This window comes from Cetorhinus maximus, chromosome 13 (genome assembly GCF_964194155.1).
Source record: "Cetorhinus maximus chromosome 13, sCetMax3.hap1.1, whole genome shotgun sequence".
In the NCBI taxonomy this organism is placed as follows: Eukaryota; Metazoa; Chordata; class Chondrichthyes; order Lamniformes; family Cetorhinidae; genus Cetorhinus; species Cetorhinus maximus.
The window spans coordinates 4,619,298-4,634,561 of NC_135891.1; the positions used below are offsets into that span (position 1 = coordinate 4,619,298).

At 47.7% G+C, this 15,264-nt stretch overlaps 1 protein-coding gene across 1 annotated transcript in view; it reads right to left on the reverse strand.

Moving 5' to 3' along the window:
• Window positions 1-2,717: 2,717 nt before the first annotated feature.
• The window catches only part of LOC144688370 (angiopoietin-1-like), a 111,919-nt gene continuing 99,372 nt past the window's right edge, over window positions 2,718-15,264 (reverse strand). Inside the window, exons 7-9 of the mRNA XM_078554840.1 lie at window positions 14,314-14,480; window positions 10,543-10,673; window positions 2,718-2,976 (exon numbers count right to left, since the gene is read on the reverse strand). Of these exons, the coding sequence (XP_078410966.1) occupies window positions 2,816-2,976; window positions 10,543-10,673; window positions 14,314-14,480 (459 nt within the window). The 3' untranslated portion in view covers window positions 2,718-2,815. The remainder of the gene's footprint in view (window positions 2,977-10,542; window positions 10,674-14,313; window positions 14,481-15,264) is intronic.

A 15,264-nucleotide genomic window follows, 5' to 3' on the forward strand; every position in this document is an offset into this window, starting at 1 on the left:
AGTGTTAGGACCTCTGCTCTTCCTGTGCAAGCAAGTTATATTAAATTGGTATAAAACTCTGATTTGACCTTGTCTGGTATATTGCATCTAGTTCTGGGCACCACCCTTTAGGAAATATGTGAAGGCATTAGAGAGAATGTAGAAAAGATTCACAGGAATGGTTTCAGGAATGAGGAACTTCAGTTATGAAGATAGATTGGAGAAGTTGGGACTGTTTTCCTTGGAGAAGAGAAGGTTGAGAGGAGATTTGATAGAGGTGTTCAAAATCATGAGGGGTCTGGACAGAGTGGATAGAGAGAGACACTGTTCCCAATCGTGGAAGGATCGAGAACCAGAGGGCACAGATTTAAGGTAATTCGCAAAAGAAACAACGGTGACATGAGGAGAAACATTTTCACACAGCGAGTGGTTGGGATCTGGAATGTGCTGCCTGACAATGTGGTGGAGGCAGGTTTCAACTCAGGCATTTAGGAGGGAAATGGATTATTATCTGAAGAGGAAGATGTGTCAGGCTATGGGAGAAGTCAGGGGGACGGGAACTAGGTGAATTTCTCCTTTTAAGAACCAGTACATACATGACAACTAAGTGGTCTCCTTCTGTGCTGTACCCATTCTGTGAATCTGTGAAAACTGAATAGGACACCTTACACAGAGGTTACTGCACTGGACACAGGCCATTCCACCCATCCAGTCCATCCCTGTCAGTGTTTACCCTCCACCCAAGGGAATAGTCCTAACTGAGTTTACCCAACACTTCTCCATTTCCCTTCAATCTCCATTTCCTTCAACTTCCTGTTCAATCTGAATTAAACAGAAAATAGAACCAGCTTTAATTCAGAATCATCAGTGACTGTTCAGAATATTGGTGGGGGCGGGAGGGCGGTGGGGAGGGTGGGTGGTTGTGGAGAGAGAGAGAGACCTCTTAATACTCAACATATACGTTTTACACACACACACTCTCATACACACATATGCACTCATGCACTCATTCACTCACTCACACACTCTTTTGCTCAGTCTCACACTCATTCACTCACACATTCATTGGCTCACACACTCATCCACACACACTCACTCACACACACACTCATTTACTCACACTCATTCACTCACACATTCATTGGCTCACACACTCATCCACACACACTCACTCACACACACACACATTCACTCACACTCATTCACTCACACACTCATTCACTCACACACTCATTCAATCACCTACTCCTTCATTCATTCACTCACTCACACGCTCATTCACTCACATGCTCATTCACTCACACGCTCATTCACTCACTCACTCATTCACTCACACTCATTCATTCACTCACATGCTCATTCACTCACACGCTCATTCACTCACTCACTCACACTCACTCACTTACACTCACTCAGTCACTCACTCATTCACTTGCAGACTCATTCACTTACACACTCTCACTCAGTTTTAAACAGCGGGGAACTCGCACAGTTTTTCACATATTGAGAGAAGCACAGGATCACAAACTGCACTGGGGGGTGGGGTAGGGGTGGGGGTGGGAGGGGGCAAAGAGAATCAGCATGAGGGATTGCGACAGTTCACAAAGCAGTAATTGTTTGCTGAGTAACTTTGTGCACGTTATGACAGTATCAGTGACAGATCCAGGACCTTGAGAGGTGATGCACAGTCAGGGAGAGAGAGTCCAGCTCTATGACTGCCAGAGTTTGCATTTGTGACATGTGTTGGTAGGTTTATATTCCTTCGTGTATGGAAGATTAAGGGGTGATGGAATTCAGATGTTTATTATTATTAAAGGATTTTATAGGGTAGATCAGAATGAAATTATTTCGACTGTGGGGGAGCGTCTGGAACAAGGGAACATAACTTAGAATGAAATCTTGGCCATTCAGGAGATGATATCAGGAAGCAGTTCCTCACACAGAGGGTCGTGGAAACCTGGATCTTTCTCCCCAGAAAACTGTTGAAGCCGGGGGTCGATTGGAAATTTCAAAACTGAGATTGTTAGATTGTTGTTAGATAAGGGTATTAAGGGATAAGGAGCCCAGGCAAGTTAACAGAGTTAAGGTACGCATCAGCCGTGATGATGGTGAAAAAGGCTTGAGGAGATAAATGGCCTCCTCCCGTTCCCAGAATCGGGACTAAGGTGTTGTGACCCACATTCCCTGAAAGCACAGCATTCCCTGTGTGCCCTGGGAAATCACGGAATTTAACCAGCTGCGTTCTGGAGAGAGGAGGGGAAGAGGGAGATGGTGAGAAATGGTGATCTCACAAGGGGCCGATTTACTAATCTTGACCTCTCTCAAAGGCTCCTTGTACAGGTAACTGTGGGCCAGAAGTCTGAGCCAATAGGAACTCACTGTTACTTCCAGCCATTCCACTTCACGATCTAAATTATAGTTGACATTTTAAATTAAAAAGGGATGTAACCGTTCCTAATATCTTATACACATTTACACTGCTTAAATGTATTTAAAAAGAAGCATGCCCATTAGTATTCAGAACTAGTCATTAACGATCTTTGCAGAAGTGGTTCAGAAGTTTCTGAAGTGAATTAGTTCTCAGCAGGGGATCCTCTGCAGCTGATTATCAAAACCTCTTAGCCCTCATAATTTTTTGGCCAACCTATGTAAATTCCTTACACCAAAGATTCCCCTCTCAGCCTCCTCCGCAGCACAACAATGCCAAACTCTTCGCTTGCTCAGCTTAGGCCCTGGTCTGTGCCAGTTTCCTCCCCCACCTCCCCAAAAGAAAGGGCTTGTGTCACAGCTCGTCCGAGCTCCCCAACGAGCATCGCCCTCCACCCGCTGGCTCTTGTCAGAAGTCCAAGGGCCTGATCATCATGCTGGTCGCCCGCAGGGAGTAGCTGGGGCCCCTGAAGTAATGCCACTTGATGCCGTTGAGTTTCCGTATGTTGTTGCCGGCTGTGTAGTACATCCCGTTCAGGTTGGACAGTCCGCAGGCATCAAACCACCATCCTGCAAGGAGAGAGTGGGGGGAAAAAAAAATCAGTGGCGACTGGAGCAATTCCACACTAAATAAAGACGACAGGGCCCTCTTAACAAGAGCCAAACATTTTATGAATCAGTTTCTGCACATGTTAGGAAGAATTTGCATGTTGTAGCCCCTTTACCATATTTAAATGCCCCCAAGACATGTCACAAGAGCGGTTATCAGAAAAAAAAATAGATGCCAGGCCACGTCAGGAGCTAGGACAGGTGACCAAGATCTTGGTCAAAGAGGTTTAAGGAGTGTGTTTATGCAAGAGAAAGAGGCAGAGAGGTTTAGGGAGAGAATTCCGGAGCTTAGGATTCAGGCAGCTGAAGGCACAGCGCCAATGGTAGCGTGATGAAAACCTGAGATGTGCAAGATGCCAGAATTGAAGGAGTGCAGAAACCTCAGAGGCTTGCAGGTCTCAGATGGATTTGAACTCAAGGTTGAAAATACACAAGAACACACGAAATACAAGCAGTGGAAAACCATAAGGCCTATTGAGGCTGCTCCACCACTCAACACGCTCATAAGAACATAAGAAATAGGAGAAGGTGTAGGTCATTCGGCCCCTCAAGCCATTCAATAAGATTATGGCTGATCTTCTTGTGTTTTGATTTCCACATTCCCATCCAACCCCGATAGCCTTTGATTCCCTTGCCTGATGACCGATCTTGACTGATCTTGGGATTCAATTTCACTTTCCAACCCACTCCCCTGTCGCTTGATTCCCTAAGAGACCAAAACTCTTGTCTATCCGATTCTTAAATGTATTCAACGATGGAGCATCCATGAATGTTAATGTTTTGGGGGTAAATGGGGGCATAGGTGGTAATGTTATTGGACTAGTAAAGCAGAGACCCAGGTTAACGCTCTGAAGAAGAGTCATACAGACTCAAAACGTTAACTCTGTTTCTCTCTCCACAGATGCTGTCAGACCTGCTGCGTTTCTCCTGCGTTTCCTGCCTTTGTTTCAGATTTCCAGCATCCGCAGTATTTTGCTTATACCCGGGTAAAACCCCTGGAGATATGGGTTCAAATCCCACCTTGGTAGCTGGTGGAATTTAAATTCAATTAATTAATTTAAAAAAAACCTGGAATTGAAAGCTAGTCTCAGTAATGATGCTAATGAAGCTACCATCAATTGCTGTAAAAACCCACCTGGTTCAGCAATGTCCTTTAGGGAAGGAAATCTGCCGTCCTTACCCGATCTGGCCTACATGTGACTCCAGACCCACAGCAATGGGGTCGACTCTTAACTGTGCCTCTGAAATGGCCGAGCAAAGCCACTCAGTTCAGGGGCAATTAGGGATGGGCAACAAATGCTGGCTTTGCCGGTGGCACCCACATCCCCTTAAAGAATAAAAAAAATCAAGGCATTGACGATCAGGAGCCAGTGTGGATCAGGGAGAACTTCTGGTAAACGTTTGGGCTGGCACCAGGAAAATGACCATGGAAGCTGCCTGAACTTGTACAAACCACTGGTTCAACAGTGCCCTTTAAGGGAGGGAACCCATTACCCTGACTCAGGCTGGCCTACGTGTGATATAATCTCAATCGATCTAGTGGACTCCCCATTCCCTTTCGAGTGTCTCTCTTTTATATAAATACCACTGCAGCAGCAACATTGTCATCGTGATGCAGCAGTTCGAGAAAAAGATACACCACCCCCCTGCCCCACCACCTCCCCCCTGCCCCACCACCTCCCCCACCACCTCCCCCCGCCCCACCACCTCCCCCCTCCCCCACCACCTCCCCCCTCCCCCACCACCTCCCCCCTGCCCCACCACCTCCCCCCTGCCCCACCATCTCCCCCCTGCCCCACCACCTCCCCCCTGCCCCACCACCTCCACCCTCCCCCACCACCTACCCCCTGCCCCACCACCTCCCCCCTGCCCCACCACCTCCCCCCTGCCCCACCACCTCCCCCCTCCCCCACCACCTCCCCCCTGCCCCACCACCTCCCCCCTGCCCCACCACCTCTCCCCTCCCCCACCACCTCCCCCCTGCCCCACCACCTCCCCCCTGCCCCACCATCTCCCCCCTGCCCCACCACCTCCCCCCTGCCCCACCACCTCCCCCCTGCCCCACCACCTCCCCCCTCCCCCACCACCTCCCCCTTGCCCCACCACCTCCCCCCTGCCCCACCACCTCTCCCCTCCCCCACCACCTCCCCCCTGCCCCACCACACCACACCAACACTTTTCAGGGTAATTCTGTTGCCAACATTGTCCACATATTCTGCAAGGAGAGTGAAGAGAAGCACGTCAGTGTTACCTCTAAATGCCTGTAAACACTCAGACGTGACACAACAAGGCCAAACCTGTCACCTCCACCACCTAGAAGGGTAAGGGTGGAAGGTGAATGGGAACACCGCCATCTGCAAGTTCTCCTCCTTGAGTATCGCTGAAAAAAGACAATTTGTTGAAGCTTTTTGTCTTGCACTCATCAGGACAATCGCAAGAATACCAATGTCAGGGGAAGCAACAACTTTATACTGGATGAGAAGAGAGTGCTGATTGGTTGGCAAGTGGACTCTGATTGGTAGAGGCGTTGCCATGGAGGATGCACCAGTTAATGGTGACTGACAGTTAACTGCCAAGACATTAGTATTCTTGCGATTGTCCTGATGAGTGCAAGATGAAAAGCTTGGACAAAAAGTCTTTTTTCGGCGATACTCAAGTTCTGTAGAACCAAACGACTACCTATGAATATATCGCCGCTGCTTATCATTGCACTTGGGGGTCAAAACCCTGGAACTCTCTTAATAGAGACTGTGGGAGCACCTACACCGCACAGACTGCTGTGGTTCAAAAATGTAACTCGTTTGAACGCAGAATCTAAGCAGGCACACCCAGTGACAGCAGGGAGGGGCTGCTGGACTCACAGAGGTGCCATTTCTCTGAGGAGACATTAAACTGAGGCCCCAGCTGCCCTTTCAGCTGGATGCAAAGGATCCCATGGCACTGTACCGAAGGAGAGCAGAGGAGCAAGGCGGTGTCCAGGCCAATATTTATCCTTCAGCCAACTTCACTGTAACGGATTATTCGGTCATGCATCTCATTGCTGCTTGAGGGGCCTTGCTGTGTGCTAATTGGCTGCCATGATTCCTACATTACTCCAATTGGTTGCAAAGCGCTTTGGTCTGTTCTAAGGTTGTGGGTGGCGCTATATGAATGCAAACCCTTCCTTCCTTCTTTCTCAAAGGCACCAGGGACAGGCAATAAATACCAGCCTAGTCAGAGACACTCATGCCCCAAATAAAGTAATAGGCAGCTCAGCGCAGGACCCCAGTAGGAGACACGAGGGCCAGCACACACCCCTCTGCGCCGGCAAGGGAGAGATTTGAAGCAAAGTAACAGACGGATTTGAAGTGATGACGATTTGGACACAGCTGCAATGAATATTTTACAGGGGCGAATGTTCCAAATGTTTAGCCTGTTAGTCTGGCTGGTGAAAGCTGTCAAACTGACTAACTCTGCTGTCTGCACTCATTAAACACTGCAAACACGATGAAATATTAGCTCTCCTGTGGTGAAATTTGCCACTCTATTCCCTTTACTCTTGACCTTTGCTCTCCGTTCATCCATTTTGCATGGAATCTTTCCCACATTTCAAATAAAGTTCCCTGGTGAAGTTTCCAGCCTCTCACAGCAAACCCAGCTGTACATTTACCGTGTGCAAGGAGCTGGATGGACTCCGATTGGGAAGCTGTGAGGTTGTGAGGTTGTGAGGGAAAAGGAAGAATTCTATGCATGACATGTGGGAATAGAAAACAAGAGAAGGGTTTACATAGTATTTACAGTGCAGACATTGGGTCTATCAGGCCATGTTGGACTTCCATTTATATAGCACCTTTCACATTCCCAGCTCATCCCAAAGTGCTTTGTAGCCAACAAATTACTTTTGAAGCACAGTCCTCATTGTAACTTTAGAAAAAAAATGGCATCCAATTTGCACACAGCAAGATCCCACAAACAGCAATGCGGTAATGACCGGGTGACCTGTTTTATTGATGTTAGTTGAGGAATAGACATTGGCCAGGACACCGGGAATAACTACCCTGTTCTCCTTTGAAATAATGCCAGGGAATCTTTTACGTCCACCGGAAAGGGATGACAGAGCCTCGATTTAACACCTCATCCAAAAAGGTGACCCCTCCGACCGGGCAGCCCTCCCACGGCACTAGCGCTGGAATGTCAAGCCGGGTTACGTGCTGAAGTCCAGGGAGTGGGGCTTGGCATTTTCAATGGAGGTGAGAGCGTCAACATTATGTCAAGGATGTCAAGATATGAGGAAAGTGGAACATTGAGGTGTGAGGGATCTGAAGGGTCCAAAGGATTACGTAGAATTTACAGCACAGGAATAGGTCATGCAGATCAATCAGTGAGTGCCGACATTTATACTCCGTTGGAGAAATGAGGTGGTTATTGAAGAAAACTGGGTTTATGAGATCCAGTGGAGATCTGGGTATCCGCCAAGTGATGGGGACAGCAGGATGTGAGGGATTCAGTGATCTGGGGATATGAGGGAGTTATTGGGGAAGATAAGAAGCTCATAATGATTTTAGGGTGTGTAGATTCTGGAGATTTCTGGGTATGAGATGATGCTTAGATGACGTGGGCATTATGTGGAATGTCTAGGGCAGAATTTTCTGCCTGTCAGGCGGGCGGGCCCGATCCAATCTCCGGCGGGCAGGGAGTGCCAGAGAAGTGGGCCCCACTGCCATTTTACGTGGGCGGGCCAATTAAGGCCCACCCAGCGTGACGTCCGGTGGGAGCGCTATGCACTCCCTGTGTGGGTGGAGGGGGGGGGTGAGATCCCTGAAATTGAGAGTGCGCTCTTTCACACATGCGCACAAAAGAGCGCACATCTCCCTGAGGCTAAGTGCAGCCTCAGGGAGATCGCGTCGAGTTTTAAAATTATTAAAAATAGAGAAAAGAAAATTCCCTTACATGTCCCCCTCATGTGACAATGCCACATGAGTTGAGACATGTTCATAATTTACAGAACAACTTTATTACAGTTTTTAAAACCCTGCATGAAACCTCATCCTGCCAGTGGATGAGGTTTCATGTTTTTTCTAGTTCCCGCCAGGGCTCCTGGCCGACCTGCCAGCCTTAAGGTTGGACGGGCTGGTCCTTTATTGTTTAAACGATCCTGTCAATAGCCTCAATTGGCCATTGACTGGTCGGCGGGCCCACAGCTGATTGGCTGCGTCCCCGCCTTCCTGAAAATTTAAAGGGGGCGGGATGACATCAGGGGTTCCACCCGACATCCTCCCGCGTCATTTTACACATCAGCGAGCGGACCCCACCCCCTCTGCTCACCGACGGCAAAATTCTGCCCCTAGTCACCAAAGCAGCAAAATCCGCACCTTCGAGATTGTGACATTATCGTTCAGGTATTTCCTGGATGAGCCACCTGATTGGCCAGTGTAACTTTGGCGGAATGCCCGTTTGCAAGTGGAGGCAGGATTCTGCTCCCAAGTTACAGCTGAGAAACTCCCAGTCCCGATTGCAGAGGAATCTTACAACAATAAGACCGATCAAGGGACAAACGCCTCCTAAACCTCAAGGAACGATTAATAAGGAACAGAATTTTTAAATGAATGAACCAATATCCCGATAGTCACATGGTCTCACTGCAACAAAAGCACAGAACAACAGGTAACATCGTTCAGGGTAACTGCAGGAGAATCGGGAGAGTTTTAATAACCTGGAGCATTATTTCGATTGGTTTGCAGCCTCTCGTTCTGGACATTTCTCTCCCGCTGTATATTGTTCAATCTGTCCAATTTATTTAGTGATGAATAGATATTAATAATGTCAAATAGAGTGGTCACATTCCCCTTGTTAGCCATATAAATACTGTGGTTACAAGAGCAGGTGAGAGGCTGGGAATCCTGTGGTGAGTAACTCATCTCCTGACTCCCCAAAGCCTGTCCACCACCGACAAGGCACAAGCCAGGAGTGTGATGGAATACTCCCCACTCGCCATGAGCACAGCTCCAACAACACTGGAGAAGCCATCCAGGGCAAAGCAGCCCGCTTGATTGACACCCCATTCACAAATATTCACTCCCTCCACCTCCACACAGCGGCAGTAGTGTGAAATATATACAACATAGGAAACAGGAGCAGGAGTAGGTCATTTGACTCCTTGAGCTTGCTCTGGCTGATCTTTATCCTCTTCGCCATTTTCCTTTGCTATCCCCATATCCCTTCATATCTTTAATATCTAGAAATCAATCGATCTCTGATCTTGAGCATACTCACTGACTGAGCCTCCATTATCCTCTGGGTAGAGAATTCCAAAGAATCACCCACCTTCTGAGTGAAGAAATTCCTCCTCATCTCAGTTCTAAATGGCCTACCCCTTATTCTAAGACTGTGTCCCTGGTTCTAGACCCCCCCACAGCCAGGGGCAACATCCTTCCTGCATCTACTCTGTCAAGCACTGTAGGAATTCTGTATGCTTCATTGAAATCACCCCTCATTCTTCTAAACTCTAGAGAACACAGGCCCAGTCTCCTCAATCCCTTCTCATGAGACAATCCCGCCATCCCAGGGATTAGTCTGGTGCAAGATGCACTGCAGTAACTTGCCAAGCCTCCTTCGACAGCACTTTCCAAACCTGTGATATCTACCACCTAAAAGGACAAGGACAAGGGCAGCAGATAGATGGGAACAGCACCACCTGGAAGTTCCCCTCCAAACCACTCACCATCCTGACTTGGAAATATATCGCCGTTCCTTCACTGTCGCTGGGTCAAAATCCTGGAACTCCCTCCCTAACAGCACTGTGGGTGTACCTACACCACATGGACTGCAACAGTTCAAGAAGGCAGCTCATCGCCAACTTCTCAAGGGTAATTACGGATGGGCAATAAATGCTGGCCCAGCCAGCGACACCCACAACACGTGAAAGAGTTAAAAAAGAATCCTAGGAGTTAGGGACAGGGGGAAATGGAAAAAGGACCTTACGAGGAGGGGGCATGGTGGGTACAGTGGCTGTACCTTTCAGGATGTGACTCACATGCATTAAAGGACAGAAATAAAGGTTGAGAATTTCCTTGTGACGTTGGAACTTCACTGGAAGTGGGGTGACTTGTCCTAGGATATTCATAAGAACAAGAAGAGGCCATTCAGCCCTTTCACCAGCTCATGGCCGATCTGTGCTCCACACCACCTTTACCTGCCTTTGCTCTGGATCTCTTCAGTCCTGAGGCAAAAACTTATAAAGGTAGGATAATCCAGGTGTTCCACCTGCTCAGTTGGTTGAGCCAGGAATTCTCTGGGACGGACACGGTGATGAAATTTTGGGGGAAACCCTGTTTCTGTAGTTTATCCAGGAGTTTTTCTCTGTTGTGACGGTGGACAATCTGGAGCGTGTGTCACTTTCTTCCCCCAAAGGACATTCCTGGTGCCTATGGAAGATTGAAGGGCTTCCTAAAATCTCTCAGCTCCGATCTTAAACATGCAACCTAAACGTGGAGTGTTGTCATCAATGGTAAAGGGCGCATTAGCAACAACTGCCCCCTCTCCTCATACCTCCGGTTAACATCAGCGCACACTTGCAGTGACAGTTGTCATTGTCTGCATCCCTTGTGCTGAAACTTGCTCCGTGGACAGACAGGCTGCTCTGACGTCCCGCTGTTCCGCTGTATCCTTTCAGGAAAAGCCTGTTGGAGAGAAGGCAGAATTATAAGCCGCTGTAGCCATTCTTCTTGTGCCGTTGTGCTTTGGCCATTCAGGCATGGGGAGTATTACTACGGAGGGTGCTTCTATCTCCACCGGACACAGACTCTAATCGAGCTATCTGCATCCTGACAGAAGGGCAGGCGTTTTAAAAAGACTCAAGCTATAATTCTGCAGGAGGGTTCATTCATCAAGATAACCAGAAACTTTACAAACACAATCTGTAAAAACAGTTGTTTGGTATTACAGAATATTGCTGAAAATAGAGACATGTTGCTGAAGCTTTTTTTGCCTTGCACTCATCCGGACAAATGCAAGAATGCCAAATTTCAAACGATCACAACAATTTATACTACAGGAGAAAAGAGTGCTGATTGGTTGGTAAGTAGACTCTGATTGGCCGAGGCGTTGCCACGGAGAAAACAAAGGAGAACTATAGGCTCCCAAAGCTCCTGGGTAATTTAGAAAAGGAGCAAGGCATGAAAGTATTTCTTTAGTCTGCCCAAAACTCAACCGCACTCAGCCAGTCCGCACTTGCAAAACTCAAAATATAACATCCGTGTTAATGTGATCCTGTGATTGGGCAGCACTTGCTGAACAATCCTAAGTGTGTTAATAGCTTCACTAACAACCAATGTAAGATAACCAGTCAAACTCGTTATGTGGCTCATTTATGCTTGCTAGGAGCAGCATACATTTGTACGCAGGGACCCATTCTCTGCAAGCATAAAGGATATGTTCAAGCCTTGTGCTTTTTCTGACTTACCCAGGAGCTTGGGGAGTCTATTGTTCCCTGTTGCTCTATCAATGGCAATGCCTTAGCCAATCAGATTCGACTTGCCAACCAATCAGCACCCTTTTCTCCTGTAGTATAAATTGTTGTGATTGTTTGAAATTAGGCATTCTTGTATTTGTCCTGATAAGTGTAAGGGAGAAAGCTTCAGCAACATGCCTCTCTTTTTAGCAATTATTTAAAAAAACTGGCACCAACTTTTCTAACTAACAAAAGCTGGTTTCTTTTCCAGTTCCTAGTCCCTCAGTTGTATCAATGTTGTTCTGACTCGTACTTCACCAGCAGAGGGGCAAGTAAAAATAAATCAGTTAAGGACCATCCAACCAGGCAATGAGGAGCCTCTTTGCTTTCCAATTGTTGGGGGAAGATCTTAAGCCTCAAGGTTTTAGACAACCAAAGGCAGGAGCGTGGGGGCAGGGCAGTCAGAGGGAGAAGGTCACGTGATGAAACCTTCAGGAATCCATCCAATCAGAGCTTGCAAGCTGAGCTGTCAGCTTAATGGATGGGACTAGAAGAGAGGGCGGGTGGGTGGGGGTGGGGGTTTGGACAGGGCTGGAAGAGGTTTAGTGCTGATAATGCTGCAGCCTCTAGGGCATAGGGAATAGAAGCTGGAGTAACCATTTGATCCCTTGTCCTGTTCTGCCATCCAATAAGATCATAGCCGATCTTCTACCTCAACTCCGGCTGCCTGCACTGTCCCCGTATCCCTTAATGCCCTTAGTAATGAAAAATCTATCGACCACTGTCTTAAATAAGCTGCACCCCTGAGCATCCTCAGCTCTCTGGAGTAGAGAATTCCGAAGATTGACAACTCTCTGAGTAAAGACATTTCCTCCCATCTCAGTCCTAAATGACCTTATTCTGGAGACCCTGACCCTTTGTTCTAGATTCCCCACAGGGGAAACATTTTCTCAGCATCCACCCTGTCAAAGCCCCTTGAGGAGTTTTGTAAGTTTCAATCAGATCACCTCCCATTCTCCTAAACTCCCCGGAATATAGTCTCCTCAATCTCTCCCCACGGGACAATCCCCTCATCTCAGGGCACTTGCAACACTTGATATGGTTTGTGAGATCATTGTACCCTGTGTGGTGCCCAAGTGAACATCTAGAGGGAGAGAGAGAGGGCGAGAATGTTCTGTACTTTGAGATTTTGCCAAAACTACATATGAAAAAGCGGCTGGGAAGAATCACGATGTGACAGAGCGAGTGACATGACTGAGTGTGAGCTAGTGAAAAAACTGTTATCCAGAGAGTTTTATTGCATTGGATAAACAGTCAGTTTGACAAGAGACCGATCTAGTTACATTCTTTCAGGTTAATACACTGACTGAAGTACAGAATTGTGAACAGTCTGTCCCATTAGAAACCATCTTAGAAAAACACACGACTGTTTGCATTGGCAACAAGATTTATTCCATCTCATTTGTGAAAATTCAATCTCTGATCTTATTACCATTTCAGACTTTTTGTGCTTCTGGATGGGTCTCTTGTCTGTCTCTCTTTCACACCTCTGTCTCCAGTGGGAATCTCTCTCTCTCTCTCTGTGTCCCTCTTTCTCTCAGTGTTTTTCAATTTCTATCTGTTCCTCTATCTCTCATTGTCTCTTTCTCGCTTTCTATCTGCCTCACTCTGTTTGTCCTCTCCCACTGCGGGTGGTGGGGGTGGGGGGTGCTGGCGGGGAGGGGGGTGGGTGTGTGGTAGGGGTCGATTTTATGGGGCTTCCAAAGGCGGGAAATGTGTTGGTGACTTAATTAGATGGGAGCTGAAACTTCACCCAGGGTACATTCTGTACCTGTGCCACCCAGCTGGAGTTCAGGATCAGCTGAGGGGTGGTGGTGTGGTGGGGGTTGCCGGGCAGTGGGGTGAGTGGGGGGGGTGACAATGGTACGTGGTCATCAGCAGGAGGTTTCCTTGCCCATGTTTGACTTGATGCCATGAGACTTCATGGGGTCCGGAGTCGATGTTGAGGACTCCCAGGGCAACTCCCTCCCGACTGTATACCACTGTGCTGCCACCTCTGCTGGGTCTGTCCTGCTGGTGGGACAGGACATACCCAGGGATGGTGATGGCAGTGTCTGGGACATTATCTGTAAGCTATGATTCCGTGAGGATGACTATGTTGCTTGACTAGTCTGTGAGACAGCTCTCCCAGTTGGGCACTAGCCCCCAGGTATTATGAAGGAGGACTTTGCAGGGTTGGGTGTGCCATTGTTGTCCCTGGTGTGTGGGTCAATGGTGGGAGATCTGTCCTTTTAGACTTCATAGCGGTTTGATACAAGTGAGTGGCTTGCTGAAGTCACAGGTAGGCCAGACTGGGTAAGAATGACAGATTTCCATTCCATTTACAATGATCATTTCATGGTCACTATGACTGAGACTAGCTTTTAATTCCAGCTTTATTATTTGAATTTAAATTCCAGTGAAGTCACGTCCCTCTGGAATACTTGCCCTGTGTCATTACCAGGGCACCACCACCTCCCTCGATTGTCCTTGGCAGGATTTATTTTCCAGTTTTCCCACACAGCACTCCGGGACGTTATTTGACAATGAATAGGTGCAAGTAAGTTCTGATCATTTACTAACTATCCATTTGACAGAGTTTTTGAAATTAATTATTATCAAAACAATAACTTTATCTGTGCGATCTGTCTTATACTGCACACACTTGCAATGCAATAAAATCTTGTGTGCCAAGTTCAATGACTTCATGAGCCTCGGGAGTTCTGCAAAGTTTGGAGAGTGATATTTTAGTTTGGAAATCATTCATTTTACTGTGGGTGACTTTTATTAGTCTCCCAGTGACTGTTTTCAAACAAAAATAAACCCCATACCTGTAATTCTGCTTCTCGCTGCTCAAGTGGAATTTCTCATACAAGGAATAGACCTGGTTTCCATCCCAGTCCCTCAGCTCAATCCGGAGCGAATAGACCCGTTGACTGGTCAGCAGGTAAATGGCCTCATTGCCCAGCCAGTACTCACCCGCCCCGTCTCCAAAACCCTGTCAGAGAAACGCAGAGATGGGTGAGACAGGCAGCCCCAGGGCCACACTCCACTGGAGACCAGAGGAAAGGGCAAATTTGAATTTCTATAGCACCTTTCACATCACAGAATCACAGAACCACACCGTGCAGAAGAGGCCCTTCGGCCCATCGAGTCTGCGCCGACACGTGAGAAACACCTGACCTACCTACCTAATCCCATTTACCAGCACTTGGCCCATAGCCTTGAATGTTATGAAGTGCCAAGTGCTCATCCAGGTACTTTTTAAAGGATGTGATGCAACCCGCCTCCACCACCCTCCCAGGCAGCGCATTCCAGACCGTCACCACCCTCTGGGTAAAAAAGTTTTTCCTCACATCCCCCCCTGAACCTCCTGCCCCTCACCTTTAACTTATGCCCCTTTGTGACTGACCCTTCAACTAAGGGAACAGCTGCTCCCTATCCACCCTGTCCATGCCCCTCATCATCTTGTCAGGACGCTGCGAAGCATTTCAAGAGCAATTTGTACTTTATGTAAGAAAATTGTAGAAAATTCCTTCAGACTTTCCGTGATTTGCAAACATATTTTATTTTAAAAACAGTCGGGAAGTGATTCAATGCTTAGCCTGCGTCCTGCATGTGCTATTCTTTATTTAGTTATTGTTTCAGCAGTGACCACTCCTCCCACTGCACGTTTCTCCAAGATTCACCCACACAACTGAGAAACTAACTTAACACTCAAACTCTCAGTCAGATCACAGCGCACACCATCGCCTGCCAAACGACACTGTGCAGCGCCACCA